Genomic DNA, 20140 nt, shown 5'->3' on the forward strand with positions numbered 1-20140 from the left:
TAAAACCAAGCATTTGATGGATGATGATTATGATGATTTAAAATTATATCCCACCCTTCTTCCCAAAGGAGCCCAGGGCAGCGAACACACAAGCGATAAAACAATTCAAACATCTACAAACAATTCAAATATAGATACAGATTGGGAAAGCTCTCTACTTAAAAAGCTTGATGAAAGAGGAAAGTCTTCAGTAGGTGCCAAAAAGACAACAGAGACGGCACCTAATATTTAACAGGGGAATTCCAATAAATAGGTGCCACAATGCTGAAAGTCTGATTCCTTTGAGGAATCGGTCTCCTGTTAAGAGCATATCTGCAGGGGACCATCACCTGCAGAGTACAGTGATTGATTGGTTAAATAAGGGGTGAGACGATCTTTCAGAAATACAGTAGTTATGCTTATATTATGGGGTTGTTTCTTTGAGATGCTGCTAATATTAATAATATTTTCCTTTTGGAAGTTGGCTTGGTTTTTGTTGGGTTAATTATTTATGCCTGATTTTTTAAATTATGTTTTCAATTTGCTGTAAGTCACCTAGTAGTTGTTTGATGTTAAAAAAATAAATAAATGATGTACGTTTTTAGTGATAAATATGCTTTTAGCTATGTACGTGCTTCTCTATGACAAGAACTTGATAGCTAATGTTTCTTCTCTTTTCCGAACCCTGAATGCCACAGGTAACATAGAATACAGCTGCCCAGCAACAAATGAATGTGAAATTACAAAGCGTAGACGCAAGTCCTGCCAAGCCTGTCGGTTTATGAAGTGTCTAAAAGTTGGCATGCTGAAAGAAGGTAAGGTGGATCACGTCTTAAGATAATTGCTTGCATTGTTATAAGTCAACTTATGTGGTGATTGGATTTTAGCAGGCCAGGATAGAAAATTTTGTATAAATAAAATAAAACACAATAAAACAATATATTTCCACAATGTTGAGAACTGCATTTCAGTTTGTGAAGAAAAGTCAGTGGGTATGATCACCAAAGGCAGTGGGGAGTGGAGGGAGAGGGAGATTTGCTATTGAAAATACTCAGATATTTTTGTGATGCTCTGATTTAAAAATCAAATAAAAACATACAGCAAAGAACCAATCCAGTATAAAAGCAGAATTCAATAAAGCCAGCACCAGTTATTTCCCTATTACAAATACCTTCTTGAATAACTAATCTCCTAAAGTCTGAAATTAACTGGCCAGATGGTATTCCATTTTAAAGGGCATTGCCTCTGTGGAAAGTCCTGGAAAAGCCACCTGCTGAACCTCTAGCAGTGTCAGCTGATGATCATAAGGAATAAATATGTAGGAAAAGGCATTCCTTTAAGTACCCAGGACTCAAACCATTTAAGGTTTTTGGATCAATACTAGCTCTTTGAAGTGGAAACTACAGGTGTGTCACCAATATAATAAAACCTTTTTGACTGGTCCTGTTGATTATTGTTCTACTATATATTTGAAGATTGTTATATCCAGACCAAATACTTAGCTGCTAAAATAAGTGAAACTAGGATATCGGGGAAATAATGTAGCCCTCGGATATTACTGTCCCATACTCAAAATATCTCTGTGAGTTTTAAGGCAAGTTTTGTTTGTTCCTTGGTCTCCAAAACCAGAAATATTGAATACATTGGGTTGTATCCAACTAAATCATTGCACAAGCAGAACTACATCTGTGCAAGAGAACTTCTCCTCCCTCTTCTTCCCCCCTCCCATGTGCCCACCTCCCCCTCATCTACTCAGGGTTTTCCTCCAATCCTCTGGAACAGTTTTGGGCCTGGGGGCTGCACAGGGGGAGGGAAGGGATGTTCTGTTGCGCAAGTGGGAACAGTCATTCAAACAATATAAATCTTTTCCATGTTCCCGGGTAATATTTAATGTAATCTATGCATTGTACCATAGGAATAAAAGATGAAATCTAGATATGCATCTAGCTCATCACTCTCACTACAACAATAGTCTTTCACCGTTTCAGAGCTGGAGCTTACCTTGAGCCCAAACATGCATTTGAGAACCAACTTACTATTCTTTTCCTACCATATGGTAGAAAAAGAATAAGTTGGTTCCCAAATGCTTGTATGTATGTATGTATTGTGGTAGTGCTGCTTGTTGCAACTCATCTTAAATCAGGTTGTGACTCAGTAGTGGATCCCGACCCACCAGCTGACGACAAATTCTCTATTGGCAAGATTCCAAGGTTTCACCCTGGGCTCTATCTGGAAGCGTGGAAAGTATCTGCTCTCGGTTCCTCCAGATAACAGCCAGGGTTAATCTAAAATTCCAGTTCACCTAGTGAACCCAATAGCTCATTCTATGTGTGTGAACATACTTTTGTGAAGTTGTTGTGGTTTTACCAAATAAGTTTTTATTTAAACAAGCATGCTGTATTTATGTTAAATTGAGAAGACAAAGTTCAGCAGTGTTGCAGTTCAGCTAGATTGAATGCTGTGCATTAATAATTTCTGCTCTTATCCATTGGAATCCATACTGAGTTCTGCCAAGGAAGAATGCCTTGTGCTAAACTATTGCTTTAAGGTGCAGTTTGCAGTGAAATATAACTGGATTTTCAATTCAGAAAGTGAAACTCACACTTTTCCCTATACAACCAGCTTTCCCTCAACTACTGTTCCCGAAAGAATATGGGCTGATGGAGATGGCAAAAAAAGGCCTATCACACACCTACAGATATATTCTTACTGATAATTACTAAGAATAAACCTCATTCTGTCTGTGGCTGCTTTGGCAGACACTATGATCCCATGAACCAAAGCTTGCTGCCTTTAATCTTACTCCCGTAAAATTCCTGTCTAATTCACTGAGGATTTTGGTTCACCAAGAGATTTGGCTTTTTTATTCAGATTTGGATAGGGCTTCTTCCATGTGCAAAACCTAATTTGTTTCATACTACAAAACTGTAATACAAAAATCTTAATGAAAGCTTTGGATGAACTCTAACATGAAAAAACATACTTGAAGATGAGTCCTTGGCCATTTGGAATAGAAAACCATTGTTAGGGCTTGCTTTTTCACCATTTTCTTCCTTCATGTAGCATGATGATGTTGTTTTGGTAGTGGTACATTTGGTAGTGGTACATTCAATGTGGACTCTACGTTTGTGAAAGTGAACAATATGGATCCTTCTGCCTGGTCTATGTACTGCCGTTCCTGTTATGTTTTGATTTAATAGACGGATCCTTTGCTCTTTACCATCAGGTGCATCATATCACAGGAAGATTAGGCCCCAAAAAAGATGTTATGGGACATCCATGATTGAACTTCCAACATTTAATATGTATATATAGAGAGAGGGAGCAAAGAAACACAGTATCATGCCTATAATTCCCCCTCAGAGGCTGATAGTAACTTTAGATAGCCATTTATTGTGTGGAGTGAAAGGGTTCAGCTCTCTTTACCCAGCACCACTGCTCTGGTCAAAATCTGCACCTCTTGCAGCTGCAGGGCCAGCACCAGAGGGTGGCCAGCTTGGAACCTGGCTGAGGTCCCCTGCGGCCCAGAGCGGCCCTCAAAGGGCCCCTGCTAAGGGTGGCACTCCTGTTCTGTTATTCGGAGCAGTGTCAGGTCCTGCAACCTGACCCTGCCGCAGATTGCGGAGAGGGAGTTCCCAGGCACTCTCCCAAACACACACAGCGCAGGCTTTAATAAGCCCACCCACATGCCCCACCTGTCTCTCCCATCAATGTGAATGTCATGTGCACTGTGTGCACATGACTGCCATCAACAAAGATGGTGGAGGAGGGTCTCTAAGGGGCTGACATACTTGCTACCATCTTCAATGATGGCTGGCAGGTGCACTATGCACACACATCATTCACACAAGAGGTAGGTGGGGCATGCAGTCAGTCCCACACTGCCTGTATGGGGAGGTGTTGGGCTACGGCACTGCGGGCATGGGACAGGCTGGTGCCCAAGGGCCCAGACATGCCTGATGCTGGCGCTGAGCAGCTGCTTTTAGAAACAAAAAAGCCCACCAACCAGCAAAATCTCTCAGACATCATATCTGTTTTGGCTCTAACTCTTTCTGAAATCTCGGGATCCTCCATTACAGAGATGCATGAATTATTAGAAGAGTTAAGAATCTCTTGAATAGAATCATAGAATCATAGAGTTGGAAGGGGCCAATAAGGCCATCGAGTCTAACCCCCTGCTTAACACAGGAATCCAAATTAAAGCATACTCAGCAGGTGGTTGTCCAGCTGCCTCTTGAACGGCTCCAGTGTTGGAGAGCCTACCACCTCCTTAGGTAATTGGTTCCATTGTTGTACCGTTCTAAGAGTTAGGATGCTTTTCCTGATGTTCAGCCGAAATCTGGCTTCCTGTAACTTGAGCCAATTAGTCCGTCTCCTGCACTCTGGGATGATCGAGAAGAGATCCTGGCCCTCCTTTGTGTGACAACCTTTCATATCTCCCTTCAGTCTTCTCTTCTAAAGGCTAAACATACCCAGTTCTTTCAGTCTCTCCTCATAGGGCTTTGTTTCCAGTCCCCTGATCATCCTCATTGCCCTCCTCTGAACCTGTTTCCGGTTTGTCTGCATCCTTCTTAAAATGTGGTGTCCAGAACTGGATGCAGTACTCAAGATGAGGCCTAACCAGTGCTGAATAGAGGGGAACCAATACTTCATGTGATTTGGAAACTATACTTCTGTTAATGCAGCCAAAAATAGCATTTGCATTTTTTGCCACCACATCACACCGTTGGCTCATATTCAGCTTGTGATCAACAACAATCCTGATCCTTCTCACATGTAGTATTGCTGAACCAAGTATTCCCCATCTTATAACTGTACATTTGGTTTCTTTTTCCTAGTCACAGAACTTTGTACTTATCCCTGTTAAATTTCATTCTGTTGTCTTCAGCCCAATGCTGTAGCTCAAGATCCCTTTGAATTTTATTTCTGTCTTCCAAGGTATTAACTACTCTTTCCAGTTTTGTATCATCTGCAAATCTGATAAGCATTCCCTGCACCTCCTCATCCAGATCATTAATAAAAATGTTGAAGAGCACTGGACTGAAATTTTGAAGAGGACCAAGCCCTGCGGTACCCCACTCATTACCTCCCCCCAGTTTGAGAAGGAACCATTGATAAGCATTCTTTGAATACAGTTCTGTAGACAACTGTGGATCCATCTGATAGTTGTTCCATCCAGCCCACATTCGGCTAGCTTGCTAATCAGAATATCATGGGGCACTTTGTTAAAAGCTTTGCTGAAGTGCACAGCATTCCCACAGTCTACTAGGGAGGTTACTTGATCAAAAAAATTAGGTAAGATAAGTTGGGCAGGGTTTGTTCTTCATAAATCCATGTTGACTTCTAGTAATCACTGCATTGTTTTCAAGGTGCTTACAGATTGACCGCTTTATAATCTGCTCCAGAATTTTCACATGTATTGATGTCAGGCCCACTGATTTGTAGTTCCCTGGTTCCTCCTTTTTGCCCTTTTTAAAGGCAGGGACAACATTAGCCCTCTTCCAGTCATCCGACACTTCACCCTTACTCCACGATTTCACAAATATAATAGACAGCGGTTCCAAGAGTTCTTCAGCCAGTTCCTTCAATACTCTAGGATGCAGTTCATTGGGCCCTGCAGATTTGAACTTGTTCAAAGTGATTAGGTATTCCTTGACCATTTGGTATGTGGTGTGCCATACAAGGGAAAAATTTTTTAGGGACCTCATCCTTGACCTCCCCTGTGAAACCCCTGTTAGCTCTCCTTGTTTGCTTGCTCTCTGAGAGCTAGATTGCTTGTATCTCTTCTGGACCAGCTGTCACAGCTTGCTCTGCTCTGCTCAGGTAGGAGTCAGGAAACAGAATGAAAACTCCCAGCACACACAGCTGCTCCTGGTTGCACTCAACAGCTATCAGGCCATGCCCCTTGAAATCGAGCTGCTATGGAGCCTTTCAGAGCACATGGCTTCAGCGCCTTCTTTGTCTGTCTCTTCCTCCCTATACCTCCTCTGCAAACTCCTCTTAGCTCTCCCCGCTTCCTTGCTCTCTGAGAGCTGGCTCTCTTGTATCTCCTGTGGACCAGCTAACAGCTCCCTCTGCTCTGCTCAGTTAGGAATCAGGAAACAGAATCTATGGCAAAACGTTCTGAAGTTTAGGAACATACTTAGCATCAGGAGACTGGTAAAAGTTAAGGTTAGTAATGTTCCCTTGCGTTCCTCAAAAGGAGACCACTATCCTTTTAAGAACATAAGAACATAAGAAGAGCCTGCTGGATCAGGCCAGTGGCCCATCTAGTCCAGCATCCTGTTCTCACAGTGGCCAACCAGGTGCCTGGGGGAAGCCCACAAGCAGGACCCAAGTGCAAGAACACTCTCCCCTCCTGAGGCTTCCGGCAACTGGTTTTCAGAAGCATGCTGCCTCTGACTAGGGTGGCAGAGCACAGCCATCATGGCTAGTAGCCATTGATAGCCCTGTCCTCCATGAATTTGTCTAATCTTCTTTTAAAGCCATCCAAGCTGGTGGCCATTACTGCATCTTGTGGGAGCAAATTCCATAGTTTAACTATGCGCTGAGTAAAGAAGTACTTCCTTTTGTCTGTCCTGAATCTTCCAACATTCAGCTTCTTTGAATGTCCACGAGTTCTAGTATTATGAGAGAGGGAGAAGAACTTTTCTCTATCCACTTTCTCAATGCCATGCATAATTTTATACACTTCTATCATGTCTCCTCTGACCCGCCTTTTCTCTAAACTAAAAAGCCCCAAATGCTGCAACCTTTCCTCATAAGGGAGTCGCTCCATCCCCTTGATCATTCTGGTTGCCCTCTTCTGAACCTTTTCCAACTCTATAATATCCTTTTTGAGATGAGGCGACCAGAACTGTACACAGTATTCCAAATGCGGCCGCACCATAGATTTATACAACGGCATTATGATATCGGCTGTTTTATTTTCAATACCTTTCCTAATTATCCCTAGCATGGAATTTGCCTTTTTCACAGCTGCCGCACACTGGGTCGACATTTTCATCGTGCTGTCCACTACAACCCCAAGGTCTCTCTCCTGGTCAGTCACCGCCAGTTCAGACCCCATGAGCGTATATGTGAAATTCAGATTTTTTGCTCCAATATGCATAATTTTACACTTGTTTATATTGAATTGCATTTGCCATTTTTCTGCCCATTCACTCAGTTTGGAGAGGTCTTTTTGGAGCTCTTCGCAATCCCTTTTTGTTTTAACAACCCTGAACAATTTAGTGTCATCAGCAAACTTGGCCACTTCACTGCTCACTCCTAATTCTAGGTCATTAATGAACAAGTTGAAAAGTACAGGTCCCAATACCGATCCTTGAGGGACTCCACTTTCTACAGCCCTCCATTGGGAGAACTGTCTGTTTATTCCTGCTCTCTGCTTTCTGCTTCTTAACCAATTCCTTATCCACAAGAGGACCTCTCCTCTTATTCCATGACTGCTAAGCTTCCTCAGAAGCCTTTGGTGAGGTACCTTGTCAAACGCTTTTTGAAAGTCTAAGTACACTATGTCCACTGGATCACCTCTATCTATATGCTTGTTGACACTCTCAAAGAATTCTAATAGGTTACTGAGACAGGACTTTCCCTTGCAGAAGCCATGCTGGCTCTGCTTCAGCAAGGCTTGTTCTTCTATGTGCTTAGTTAATCTAGCTTTAATCATACTTTCTACCAGTTTTCCAGGGACAGAAGTTAAGCTAACTGGCCTGTAATTTCCGGGATCCCCTCTGGATCCCTTTTTGAAGATTGGCATTACATTTGCCACTTTCCAGTCCTCAGGCACGGAGGAGGACCCAAGGGACAAGTTACATATTTTAGTTAGCAGATCAGCAATTTCACCTTTGAGTTCTTTGAGAACTCTCGGGTGGATGCCATCCGGGCCCGGTGATTTGTCAGTTTTTATATTGTCCATTAAGCTTAGAACTTCCTCTCTCGTTACCACTATTTGTCTCAGTTCCTCAGAATCCCTTCCTGCAAATGTTAGTTCAGGTTCAGGGATCTGCCCTATATCTTCCACTGTGAAGACAGATGCAAAGAATTCATTTAGCTTCTCTCCAATCTCCTTATCGTTCTTTAGTACACCTTTGACTCCCTTATCATCCAAGGGTCCAATTGTCTCCCTAGATGGTCTCCTGCTTTGAATGTATTTATAGAATTTTTTGTTGTTGGTTTTTATGTTCTTAGCAATGTGCTCCTCAAATTCTTTTTTAGCATCCCTTATTGTCTTCTTGCATTTCTTTTGCCAGAGTTTGTGTTCTTTTTTATTTTCTTCATTTGGACAAGACTTCCATTTTCTGAAGGAAGACTTTTTGCCTCTAAGAGCTTCCTTGACTTTGCTCGTTAACCATGCTGGCATCTTCTTGGCCCTGGCGGTACCTTTTCTGATCTGCGGTATGCACTCCAGTTGAGCTTCTAATATAGTGTTTTTAAACAACTTCCAAGCATTTTCGAGTGATGTGACCCTCTGGACTTTGTTTTTCAGCTTTCTTTTTACCAATCCCCTCATTTTTGTGAAGTTTCCTCTTTTGAAGTCAAATGTGACCGTGTTGGATTTTCTTGGCAATTGGCCAGTTACATGTATGTTTAATTTAATAGCACTGTGGTCACTGCTCCCAATTGGTTCAACAACACTTACATCTCGCACCAGGTCCCGGTCCCCACTGAGGATTAAGTCCAGGGTTGCCATCCCTCTGGTCGGTTCCATGACCAACTGGTCTAGGGAATAGTCATTTAGAATATCTAGAAACTTTGCTTCTTTGTCATGACTGGAACACATATGCAGCCAGTCTATGTCCGGGTAGTTGAAGTCACCCATTACTACCACATTTCCTAGTTTGGATGCTTCCTCAATTTCATATCTCATCTCAAGGTCTCCCTGAGCATTTTGATCAGGGGGACGATAGATCGTTCCCAATATTAAGTCCCTCCTGGGGCATGGTATTGTCAGGCTTAGGTGGGCAACACAGCCAGTTCCAGACAAGACTGTTAGGAGTTAAAGACACAGTGAAGCCGGTAATTGACAGCACTTGGCAGAAACGCCCAAGGTCAGGCTGCAGCTGTAACTGATAAGTGAAGCAGCAATAAAAAGGCTTCAATGAGCACACAGAGGTGTGGGGGGTAATAGGAAAGCATTATAGAGTTGGTTGGTGAGCAAGAGACCGAGCACGGTGTGAAAACAGTAAAGTTTTGTTTTCTTAAAGACTTGGCTGATGGTCTATTATTTCGGTCGGCGACTGGCACTGATACACAAGCTAAAACGCTACTGGACTCTACTCGTTATACTGGTAAATTGGTGCTGCACTCTACAGGTATCACCACCCACAACGATTCTGTGGAGGAGTCTGCCTCTTTTGGGGTTTCGAGCTTGCTGGATTCAATGCCTTCTTTCACGTATAGAGCGACTCCGCCACCAATATGTCCTTCCCTGTCCTTCCGATATAGTTTATATCCAGGGATAACCGTATCCCACTTGTTTTCTCCATTCCACCAGGTCTCCGTTATGCTCACTATATCAATGCTCTCCTCTAAGACCAAGCACTTCAGTTCTCCCATCTTGGTTCGGAGGCTCCTAGCATTAGCGTACAGGCACTTGTAAGCAGTGTCTCTCTTCAAGTGTCTTTGGCACTTGTGGTTAGGCCTGTGGTAATTTTGCTCTTCTGAATTTATATCCTGTGCCCCTGCTCTCACAATGCCTACTTCTAGGCCTACCCCTTTTAAAATTTCATCATTTCTTTGGTTTTTATCCCAGGGGGGAGGTTTATTCCGAACCGGACCTTTCTCAGCTCCTGTCGGGTTTCCCCCCTCAGTCAGTTTAAAAGCTGCTCTGCCACCTTTTTAATTTTAAGTGCCAGCAGTCTGGTTCCATTCTGGTTCAAGTGGAGCCCGTCCCTTTTGTACAGGCCCGGCTTGTCCCAAAATGTTCCCCAGTGCCTAACAAATCCAAACCCTTCCACCTGACACCATCGTCTCATCCACGCATTGAGACTGCGAAGCTGGGCCTGTCTGGCTGGTCCTGCGCGTGGAACCGGTAGCATTTCAGAGAAAGCCAACTTGGAGGTCCTGGCTTTCAGCATCCTACCTAGCAACCTAAATTTTGCTTCCAGGACCTCACGGCTGCATTTCCCCATGTCGTTGGTGCCAATGTGCACCACGACCACTGACTCCTTCCCAGCACTGTCTTCCAAACTATCTAAACGACGGGCGATATCCGCAACCTTCGCACCAGGCAGGCAAAACACCTTGCGGTCTACACGCCCATCACACACCCCACTGTCTATGTTCCTAATGATCGAATCACCCACTACAAGGATCCCTCCACCCCCTGGAGATATATCCTCGGCACGAGAGGATAGCTGCTCATCCCCCAAGGAATGGGTCCCTTCTAAGGGATCGTTTCCCTCTTCCTCAGCTGGATGCTCTCCTTCCCCGAGACCATCGTTGTCCATGATAGCAGGAGAGCTATCATCGTTGGAGTGGGACACAGCTATAACGTCCCTGAAGGCCTCCTCCACACACCTCTCTGCCTCTCTCAGCTTTTCCAGGTCCGCCACCTTGGCCTCAAGGAAATGAAGTCGTTCCCGGAGAGCCAGGAGCTCATTGCACCAAGAGCACACCCACGACTCCTGTCCAACAGGCAGATAGTCGTACATGCTGCAGGCGGTGCAAAACACTGGAAAGCCCCCACACCCCTGCTGGCTTCTTACCTGCATAGTTTTGTTTAAGGTTTATTACGTCAATAGGTTGGAGACTGTGGTTTAGTTGAGGTCAGGGAACAGAAGGGCAGAGTGGGGGGCCCTGGCCTCCTCGCCCTGCTGCCGAACTCGCTCTGCTGCTTAACTCGCCTTGACGCTTTGTCAGCTGGGGCTTTCTCTAGCTCGTGGAGCAGGCTCCCTCGCTAGGTGCTCTGACTTTATATGTGTGGCTGGTTCCTCCCAGCTACTGCTGCCAGCTATTGATGTGTTACTTGAGGCTGATGGCTATCAGCTGGGGCTTAACTGTTTAGTATTCTCTCAGGCTTCCTTCCTTTGAAGGCAGGAACGCAGGCTTCCTTCCTGAGCAAGGGGCGGGGCTGTTTAAGCTTTTGGCTGCTTTTAATCTCAGCAAGGGGCTGCGCCTTCCAGGCAAGTCTTTTGTGTTTGTTGTTTTCCCACCTAGAACAGCCTGACCTTTCTTTAACCTAGGGAAACAGAGCTTGTGGTTGTGTTTCAGGAAGGCTGAAGCTGCCCTTTTTAGCAAGGACTGAGCTGACTCTCTCCCTGTATGTATCGGTGGAGTTTCCTTTCCCCCCTTCTCTCTGACTGGAATTTAGCCTTGTTTACAGTGTCCCCTGAAGCTTTCCTGCTAGGGTGGTGTTGAAAACTAGCTTTCTATACGCTTCCTTCTCCTAGGATCTGTCTCCTAAGATATAGGTTCTTTCAGGATTTGGCTCCTAGCTCAGGGTGACCTTGGGCTGCCCTTATTAGTTATTGGTCTGAGCTGTTTTACTTCAATTAAATAATGGAATAAATGGGAGCTACTTACCCTCTTTTCATTCTGCTGCTTAACTCGCCTTGACGCTTTGTCAGCTGGGGCCTTGACGCTTCGTCAGCTGGGGCTCCCTCTAGCTCTAGCCTGCCTTATTTATGAGAATCTTGGGAGTTGATAAAGCACACCCCTTGTATCTTAAGAAAAGAAAAGAAGAGAAATCCCACCCATATAAACTAGACCAGGAAATAGGTAATTCGTCATCAAAATCTTTGAAATTGCAAACTACATTTCACCCCTTTTGTGGGCATCTACCAGAAAAGGCCTGGTACATACTAAATATGGCAAAAGTTGCAGAGTTCTACTTAATGATGACCAAAACCCCTTATTAAAGTGTGTGTGTTTTCTTTTTGTCCCATTTCACATTATAATCTATAGTAAAGTCAGGATTTCTAGAATTATTAGGACTAGACATTTAAACTGGTACATCATTTATTTACAATATCTTTCAAACAGAGATCCAAGGAGATTGAACAGTTCACTATTTGAAGGAGAGGCATCCTTGCAACCTTGGGGACATTTCTGTCCTTGATTATATTTGTTATGATGTCAGTATTACTGTACATCTTTACTAGGCATTAGAAAACCAATATCCTTGCCTCTGCAGTTACCCTCAAGATGTACTTGAGTAGCAGTGTCTTCTGGACAAGGTGTGCTATTGTAGTCCTGCAAATACCGAACAAAAATGGCTTGGAGCAGATATAAATAGAAACTATTGCTTTTCGCTATGAGAGAGTAATGGCAAGTCAAAGGGTCACAGTCTCTCCCTTCCCCTCTCATCTTCTTCATTTGGATAAGATGATTTTGATTTTACACTAACCATAATTCCCCATTATATCCAAACTCAGTGAACTAACTTATTTAAACTGTGGTCAGTGAGAACAAGCAAGAATCCAAAACCACAGTTAAATCCTGGCTTTAAATCTGTGATTAGTTTAAAATTGAAAGCAGAAGTTTTGATCACCTTTTCCCAGTGTGAAAGGAGGAGGAGAATAGAAAGAGGAGTTGGGAAGCCCAAGGCTCACCATAGCTCATTCCTGTAGCAGGAAACCACAGTTTCTTGTTATGTCTGAATTGAGCCAACACTTTCCTGAAAGTAAATAAAAGGGAAATAATTAGTCAAATCCTTTAAAAAAATTTAGTAACTCGAAGATAGCCTGACAGTCTTCATTTGGTAGCAGTAGCATTAAAAATGGGAAAAATTCTTAAGGCAAACTTTTTATCTGCAGTTTGTGAGATAATTTGCTTTTTCGTATGTGTTTGACAAATCATGAGAAATGCTGGAAGTTAACAGTTGGCTAGAGACCAAGGGAGATCTTGCAGCTGTGTCCACCTTTGCTAATGTGACCCAACCATGATTCTTAGGGGCCAATTTCAGAGGCTAACAGGAGGTGTCACCCTTATTCAGTCCTTGGCCTCAGTGTTCAGTCTCTCAGCTGCAGGTTGTGGTGGTGCTTTTTTATATATTGAGACACATCACACTGCTTTTTCAGTACTTTTAGAAGGTTGATATGTAGAGTTTTTATTCAGGGTTTGTGAAATAGAGCCAAACTTTCAAAAAAACAAACAAACAGAAAACAAATATGGTGTGAGACTATTTATACTTTTTCTTTTTTTGATTGGTTTGTCTTTGCTAAAAGAATGTTGGTTCCGCTGGAGTGACACTGCGTCTCCAATATGTTTTTAATGTATAAACAAAATTTTTACTACCATGCAGCATGTCAGATATTATGCCGGAAGAAATCTATTCAAATGTAAACCTGTTCAATTCAATTACTAGTGTATAATAAAGTTTACAGTTGCAACCTCCACATTGGCTACATCAGTTTTGACATGTTGATGGCACAGTGTGGCTAAAAGCTGGCAGCCTAAATCTTTTTAAAAAAGAAATTAGCTACAAGATGTGAAATAAAACCAAATTTTAATAGCTTTGATGGAAACATATCTCTTCTTGAACTTACTTGAACACAACAGTCACCATGCTTCTTATGCAAACCTTTTTCACTAAAGCAATTAGGAATGAATGAATAGATAAATAAATAAATAAATAGAGAGCCAGCATCCTGCTTTCAGTGTCTAGCCAGATACTACTTTGAAATACCACATACTTTGTGAGCACTTCTGACCTTTCCATACCAGAATTCCCAGTGCAGAAAAAAAAATCTGGTGTGTGAGTGTTCTGGCTATATAGGTAATATTATATTGTTTGGAATGTCTCTGCAAGGTTCCTAACAGGAGCATCCTGCCACATGCATACAGCACCTGTTCCATCCCAAAGTTGCCAATACACTACCGAAACACATTTCCCAACACAATACCAAGCCCAGTTTAAGGGTTTTCTTCTGGCTTTTAAGAAGATTTGTATGTTTGTGAAATTTTAATGTGGTTTACTTTATTGTTTTTTATTGCTGCCCTGGGTTCCTGCTGGGAGGAAGGGCGGGGTATAAATCAAATAAACAAATAAATAAATAAATTGTTGTATACTGCTTTGAAACTTGCATAAAAAGTGGAATATACATTTTTAATAAATAAATAAATAGACATTGTATGTAGATATAATTTCAAGTGGGACCAGCAACTCAGTGTTGTAGCATGGAGTGCTTGTATTGTGTGTGTCTGCAATACAATCTTCCAGGATACTTTCATTCAGTTCCATTTCTGCATGCTCAGTTCTCATTCTACTGTTTTGGGATTCTCCTCTCTGTCATTTTTTTCTATAAGTATTTTTGTTCTGCAAACCTTGGGGTTCCCCCAAACTTACTGTGTGGGTGATGCCATTTTGGCTTAAATAAGGATATTAGTTTGATATTAGTAGGATGCAAGCCAATATACATTATAATATGCATATATACGATATAGGTTTAAAGTGATGCACATCAGGGCAAAAAATCATAATTTCACATATACAGTCATGGGGTCTGAACTGCTGGTGACTGGCCAGGAATGAGACCTCGAGGTTGTAGTGGACAGCTTGATGAAGATGTTGACCCTGAGTGTGGGAGCTCGCAGCTGTGAAAAAGGCAAATTCCATGCTAGGGTTTGTTAGGAAAGGAATTTAAGATAAAACTGCCTACTGGACTACTGTGTACAGTTCTGGTCGCCTCACTTTAAAAAGGTTATTGTAGAGTTGGAAAAGCTTTGGAAAAGGGCAGACAAATGATCAAGGGGATGGAGGTTGCTATTTCCCCTATGAGGAAAAGTTACAGCATTTGGGGCTTTTTAATTTAGAGAAAAGGTGAGTAAGAGGCAGCATGACAGAAGTGTATAAAATTATGCATGGCATGGAAAAAGAGGATAGAGAAAAGTTTTTCTCATAATACTAGAACTTACAGATATTCAGTGAAGCTGAATGTTGGAAGATTCAGGACAGATAAAACAAAGTACTTCTTCACATACCACATAGTTAAACAACAGAATTCACTCCCACAAGAGGCAGTAATGGCCACCAACTTGGATGGCTTTAAAAGAGGATAAGACAATTCATGGAGCATATGGCTATCAGGGGCTACTAACTCTGATGGCAGTGTTCTGTCTCCACTGCCGAATACAGTATGCTTATGAATACCAGTTTCTGGGAATCACAAAAGGGTAGAGTGCTGTTGCTTGCAAGGTTCTGCTTGCACAGACATCTCGCTGATCACTGTGAGAACATGATGCTGGATTAGATGAGCCACTGGATCCAGTAGGGTCCTCTTACATGTCTGAAGAAATCACACTTTTTAAAATCTCTCCTTTTTCCTAAGGAGCTCAGTGGAGGTTATTTATTTATTTAGCTATGTATTATTCCAAACCAATCCTGTGGGTTCTCTGGGTGGTTAACAACAAAGCAATAAGATACAACAATAAAGTGCAACTGCTTAAATATAGACATTGAACACAGCAAACAGACAGCAGTTTGTACAGCCAAATAAAAATAAGTAAGTGACATTGCCAACTCCAGACAGCAAAAAAAGCTCTTCTGGGGAAAAATGTCCTCACCAGCTACCTAAAATAGCCCAAATAACTAGTTACTTGGGCCTCCTTAAGAAATGACATGCACAAGGAGAATGTCACAACTTCCCTGTTTGTATTGGGAAGTTTGTCCCTCCAGGGTTTCTGTAATCTGACTCTGACAACTCCATTTGACAGAGAGTCCTCCGCGGAAATGAGAGGCAAAAGGTTGAAGAGGGGCAGAGGAGGGAGAGAAGGGAAAAAATGCAAACATACAATGTTGTGTCAGATTAAGACTTAGATGCCCAAATACAAATGAGGAAGTAACCTGCAGTTATTAGGAGACAATAGGTGCTTGCTAATATGTCTCCATCTCAAAACACTTTCCCTTCTTGATGAAGTCATCTCCAGTTTATCTATTTATTTAATGAATTTGTGTGCTGCCTTCCAACCAGTTGGTTGAACTGCAACAGGATTAACAAGAATGTGCACGATATAACATAAAAAATAAAGCAAGCAATTAAAAAAAGACTGACAATTAATAGGAGCAGATGTGCCACCAGTGAAAAGACCCTTTCTCCAGATGCCAACCATATCACCACAGATGGCAGAGACCTCCAAAGGAGAACCTCATTTGCTGATTTCATCACATGGGCAGATTGATATGGGAACCTTCAAGTACTGGATCTCAATCCAAGTAGTACTTAGAGAATCAGGCTGCACGTGTCTCACTAAAAATGCTTTTTAAAAATTCCACTATTGGTATGGACTGCTCATTTACACATTATACTGGCAGTAATGATCAATATATTTCCTGTGTATTAATATCTATGCATCTACAGTTGCTATCTTTAATTACTTATGCTCTGCTGTCGTTTGAAATTCCTAAGATCTCTCTTAGTGGCTGGCCAGACTCATTTGTTATCTGAGGAACTGATGCATGTTTGCTAATTGGATGGTATACCATAAGTTCATTTGATAATCAATCAGCACTGAGACAGGAGAGAAATAGCTTTGTTTTTGTTTATTCCTTGCAGTTCCTTGTAAGTCAACATCAAACACTCTGTAGCTGATTAAAACACATGGGGTAACAATATGCAGGCTTTGCCATTTAGTTCTAAATGGAATATGAGATTTTCAGGTGGTATAAATATGGCCAGTACTATTAATTCAGTAGCTAACAGTGGTCCATTGACAATTTTTGTTAGTAAGGCCACAAAAACTGTAACAGGATGAACCATACTGCACCATCAGGGTTTCAAATCATGGGGAGAGCCTATCAGCATACAGGATGCTACCTTGTAACATACATTTTTCTAAGGTGTGGATGGAAGGGGATAGCACAGCCATAGCACAATGACAGAGAATAACACTATGTAACATGATAATTCCATGATTTGAATTCCTGATGTTTTTGTGACTCTCTCCCTCCCCCCCCTTCCAGTAACGGGTATAGCTTAGTGGTAGAGCTCATGCTTTGCACACACAGGGCCCCAGTTTCAGTTCCTGGCATCCCCTGTCTGAAACCCTGGAAAGCTGCTGCCAGTCATTTTAGACCAGGGATGGAGAACCTGTGGCCTTCCATGTGTTGTTGAACCACATCTCCCATCATCCCTCATCAATGGTGATGCTGTCTGGGGCTGACTGGAGTTGGAGTCCAACAGTAGGGCCACAGGCCTATGTTGCTACCACTCACCATATGCTCAGAGGCACATGTTACCAAATTCTTCCAAGCTACACAGCAAGTGGATTGGACTGTGAAAGACCAACCCAAATTGTGTTTGCATTTTGACGACTTTGTAGGGCAGTACAATATCTCAGAGAGGAGGTCAGTTCTCCTCCCCTGGTGCATTCACTATAGCTGCCCAATTTCCCTGCTTTTTAAAGTTTGGTAGAAATATCTGTGGGCTATAGGTACATTCTTAAACTGCAAGGTTTTTTGCCTATTAGTGAATAAAAATATTTAGGCAGACACGCTCTCAAAAGCTGTCAGTGTACGCAAACTAAGACTTTATCAATAAAAAAATGTATTATCACCTTCTATTTGCAACCATTCTGTGAACAGGGTGGATGGATGAGGGGAGAAACTTATTTAATAATATTGTTCATAGCAAGTTCTCCTTTGCAAAGTACCCATGCAAAATAGATTGCCAAGGTAAATTTCTTTCAGTCTAATACTCTGCCAAGTAGAAAACAGAAGTGATTGTATGAGAAAAGGTAACTCTTGTCTTCAAAAACTGGAAAGAAGAAAAAGCAAAAGTTTTAAAGATATTCAAGCAAACAATATTGCTAAATGAGTAGGTAAAAGAACGGAATTTACTCCAGTGATATTTCTTGTCTTCTGTCCTGTAAGAAAATACTTAAGCAGGACTTGAATGTAAAATATTAAGCAACAATGCACTTTCTATTTGACTATATTCTTATGCGACCCTCACTATTCAACTCCTGTTAAGGGGTTTGGTTTCAAGCAAAGGTTGTTGGGTATGTGAATACTGGATTTAATTTACCCATAGTTTGATCTGGATTCCTTTTGAAACAACAGAAACTACTCACTGAACTGCAGTTGGCCATGTGGTTGCCTCTTAACAAGACTGTGAACTGGAAAAGGCCAGTTCAGATAATCAAGCCCTACTTCAGTGCCCTAAAATTACCTGTGTCTTGATGCATGTCTGGAAGGAAAAATGGGATAACGTTAGAAGTGTATTACTGATTTATTATAAAAAATATTTTTATTATGGAATGATTGAAGAATAACTTTATGCTGCTTCGACTGGTTTTATGTGGGTGTTTTATTGGTATTAATGTTTTACAGAGCAATCCAAAAACGTGGCAGGGGGAGGCTGTCAAACCATCTTTTTTAGTGGCCTATCAGGCTTGTCCTGGAAAGGCAGAAGGTGGGGCATACTTTTTCTTTCCTGTATTGTTAAAAAAAACAGCCCAGTTTCCCTTCCATGTGACTCAATGATAATGAATGGTTCACATTATTTCATTAATTACAGAGATGGTGTAATTGTCTTCCATTCCAGGGGAGTCTCTTTGTCCTCTCTGAAGTCAGAGCACTGATGTTGGAGAGGAAATGGCTACAGCTCTTTCAGCAGCAGTTCATCTGTGCTCCTTCAAGAGGAAGGATGGGATAGCAATTCTATTACTACTATTATTATCATTATCATCATTATCATCATCATCATCAGTAGAGGAGGCATCCAACACCGGATCTTTCCCTCCAAGAGTGGACGTCTCTCTCCTCCTCTGGAGAGGGAGATCCCACAGATCCAATGGCCCTTGGGGTGCCCTCCCATGATTAGGATTGCAGCCTTAATTAATCTGTTTAAAGTTGTGAACTACCCAGAAGATGTGGTTGATGGATTGTCTATAAATGCCAAAAATAAACAAATAAATACTAACACATTTAAAAAAGAGACAACTTCATTTGAACCAAAACTTTTTAATCTAGTGAAGTTCAACAGAATGTATTAGTGTGGGAAACAAATATCTGTAAACCTTTGCTCCTTGTGGTTGTTCCATATACTGTACATAGGGAGGTTCCTTATACTGAGTCAGACCATTGGCCCATCTAGTGCAATATTGTCTACACTGGCAACAGCTCTCCAGGGTTTCACAATGAGGACATTCCCAGCCCCACCTGGACATGCCAGGGATTGAACCTGGGACTTTCTGTATGCAAAGCAGATGTTCTACCACTGAACTATGGCTGAAAGATCAATTTTTCTCACTGGAATTAGGAAATGTAGCTTCTGTGAGTTCAAAAATCTTCTTGTACTACTTAACAGAATTTCATCACTTCTAACCTTTTTATATCTATTCAGTTCTCAGGCTAAAATAAAGATTACCATTTTTTACCTCCTAGGGGGGAAAATTCTCTTTTTAGAAATATTCACTAGATTTAACCCAAGGGAGAAATTGCTTATGTACCAGTAATCATGACAGTCATGTAAGTGATAACTAAGGGGGACTTGCCTATAGGATGTAGGATTGGGTTTGATGTGACATCTTTCCCCATCTCCTCTGAAACAAATAGCTGCCTCCTGCCCTTTCTCCTTGGCACTAAAGCACATTTGTTTCAGAATGTCTCAGTTTAACTTAATGTTTATGTGTGCTATATCTGGGAAAAGGCTACTTGTGAAAATAATTTCCCAGTTTTAGTTTTGTCTCTTGCTCTTTCCCATTTATCTGGTCCACAAAGCAGATAGGATTGACATCTCACATTCATAAGGTATTGAACTGGCTTGGCCGAAAAGGGTGTAACACTAAAAAAGCTAAATCCTAAAAAGGGGAAGGTCAGGTTTGATTTTTTCCCCTTTCTTTCTTGAACTTTGGCATACTTCTGCTCATCCACTCCCCAAGTTAAAATGAAATGAAGTCAACAGAGTTTGGGACAGATTTTCTTTTCCTTTTCTTTTAGTGTGAGCTCTTACCATAGTAATATTAAACCAATGGCACCAAGTAGTGTTCACATAATGCGTGAACAGGCAAATATTTGTGGTCTTGGCACCAGACCTGCTGGAAGTTGAAGCACTCCACATGACCTCCTCAATCAATCAAACCAGACAGGGTATCAAGAAACACTAAAATTACAAGCTGTAAATATCACATGTGTGATCTCATGGAGCCGACCCTCAGATATTCTCTGTGTATTAAGCTCTGCTTTGCTATAGAAACGGTTCCAAGCAACATTTCATTG

At 41.9% G+C, this 20140-nt stretch overlaps 1 protein-coding gene across 9 annotated transcripts in view; it reads left to right on the top strand.

Moving 5' to 3' along the window:
- The window catches only part of ESRRG (estrogen related receptor gamma), a 791879-nt gene that overhangs the window by 557161 nt on the left and 214578 nt on the right, over positions 1–20140 (top strand). For all 9 annotated transcript variants that reach the window (XM_061625191.1, XM_061625194.1, XM_061625192.1 and 6 more), the window contains one exon: positions 678–794. In XM_061625191.1, the coding sequence (XP_061481175.1) occupies positions 678–794 (117 nt within the window). The remainder of the gene's footprint in view (positions 1–677; positions 795–20140) is intronic.

The sequence above is a fragment of the Rhineura floridana genome, chromosome 4 (assembly GCF_030035675.1).
Source record: "Rhineura floridana isolate rRhiFlo1 chromosome 4, rRhiFlo1.hap2, whole genome shotgun sequence".
NCBI classification, from domain to species: Eukaryota; Metazoa; Chordata; class Lepidosauria; order Squamata; family Rhineuridae; genus Rhineura; species Rhineura floridana.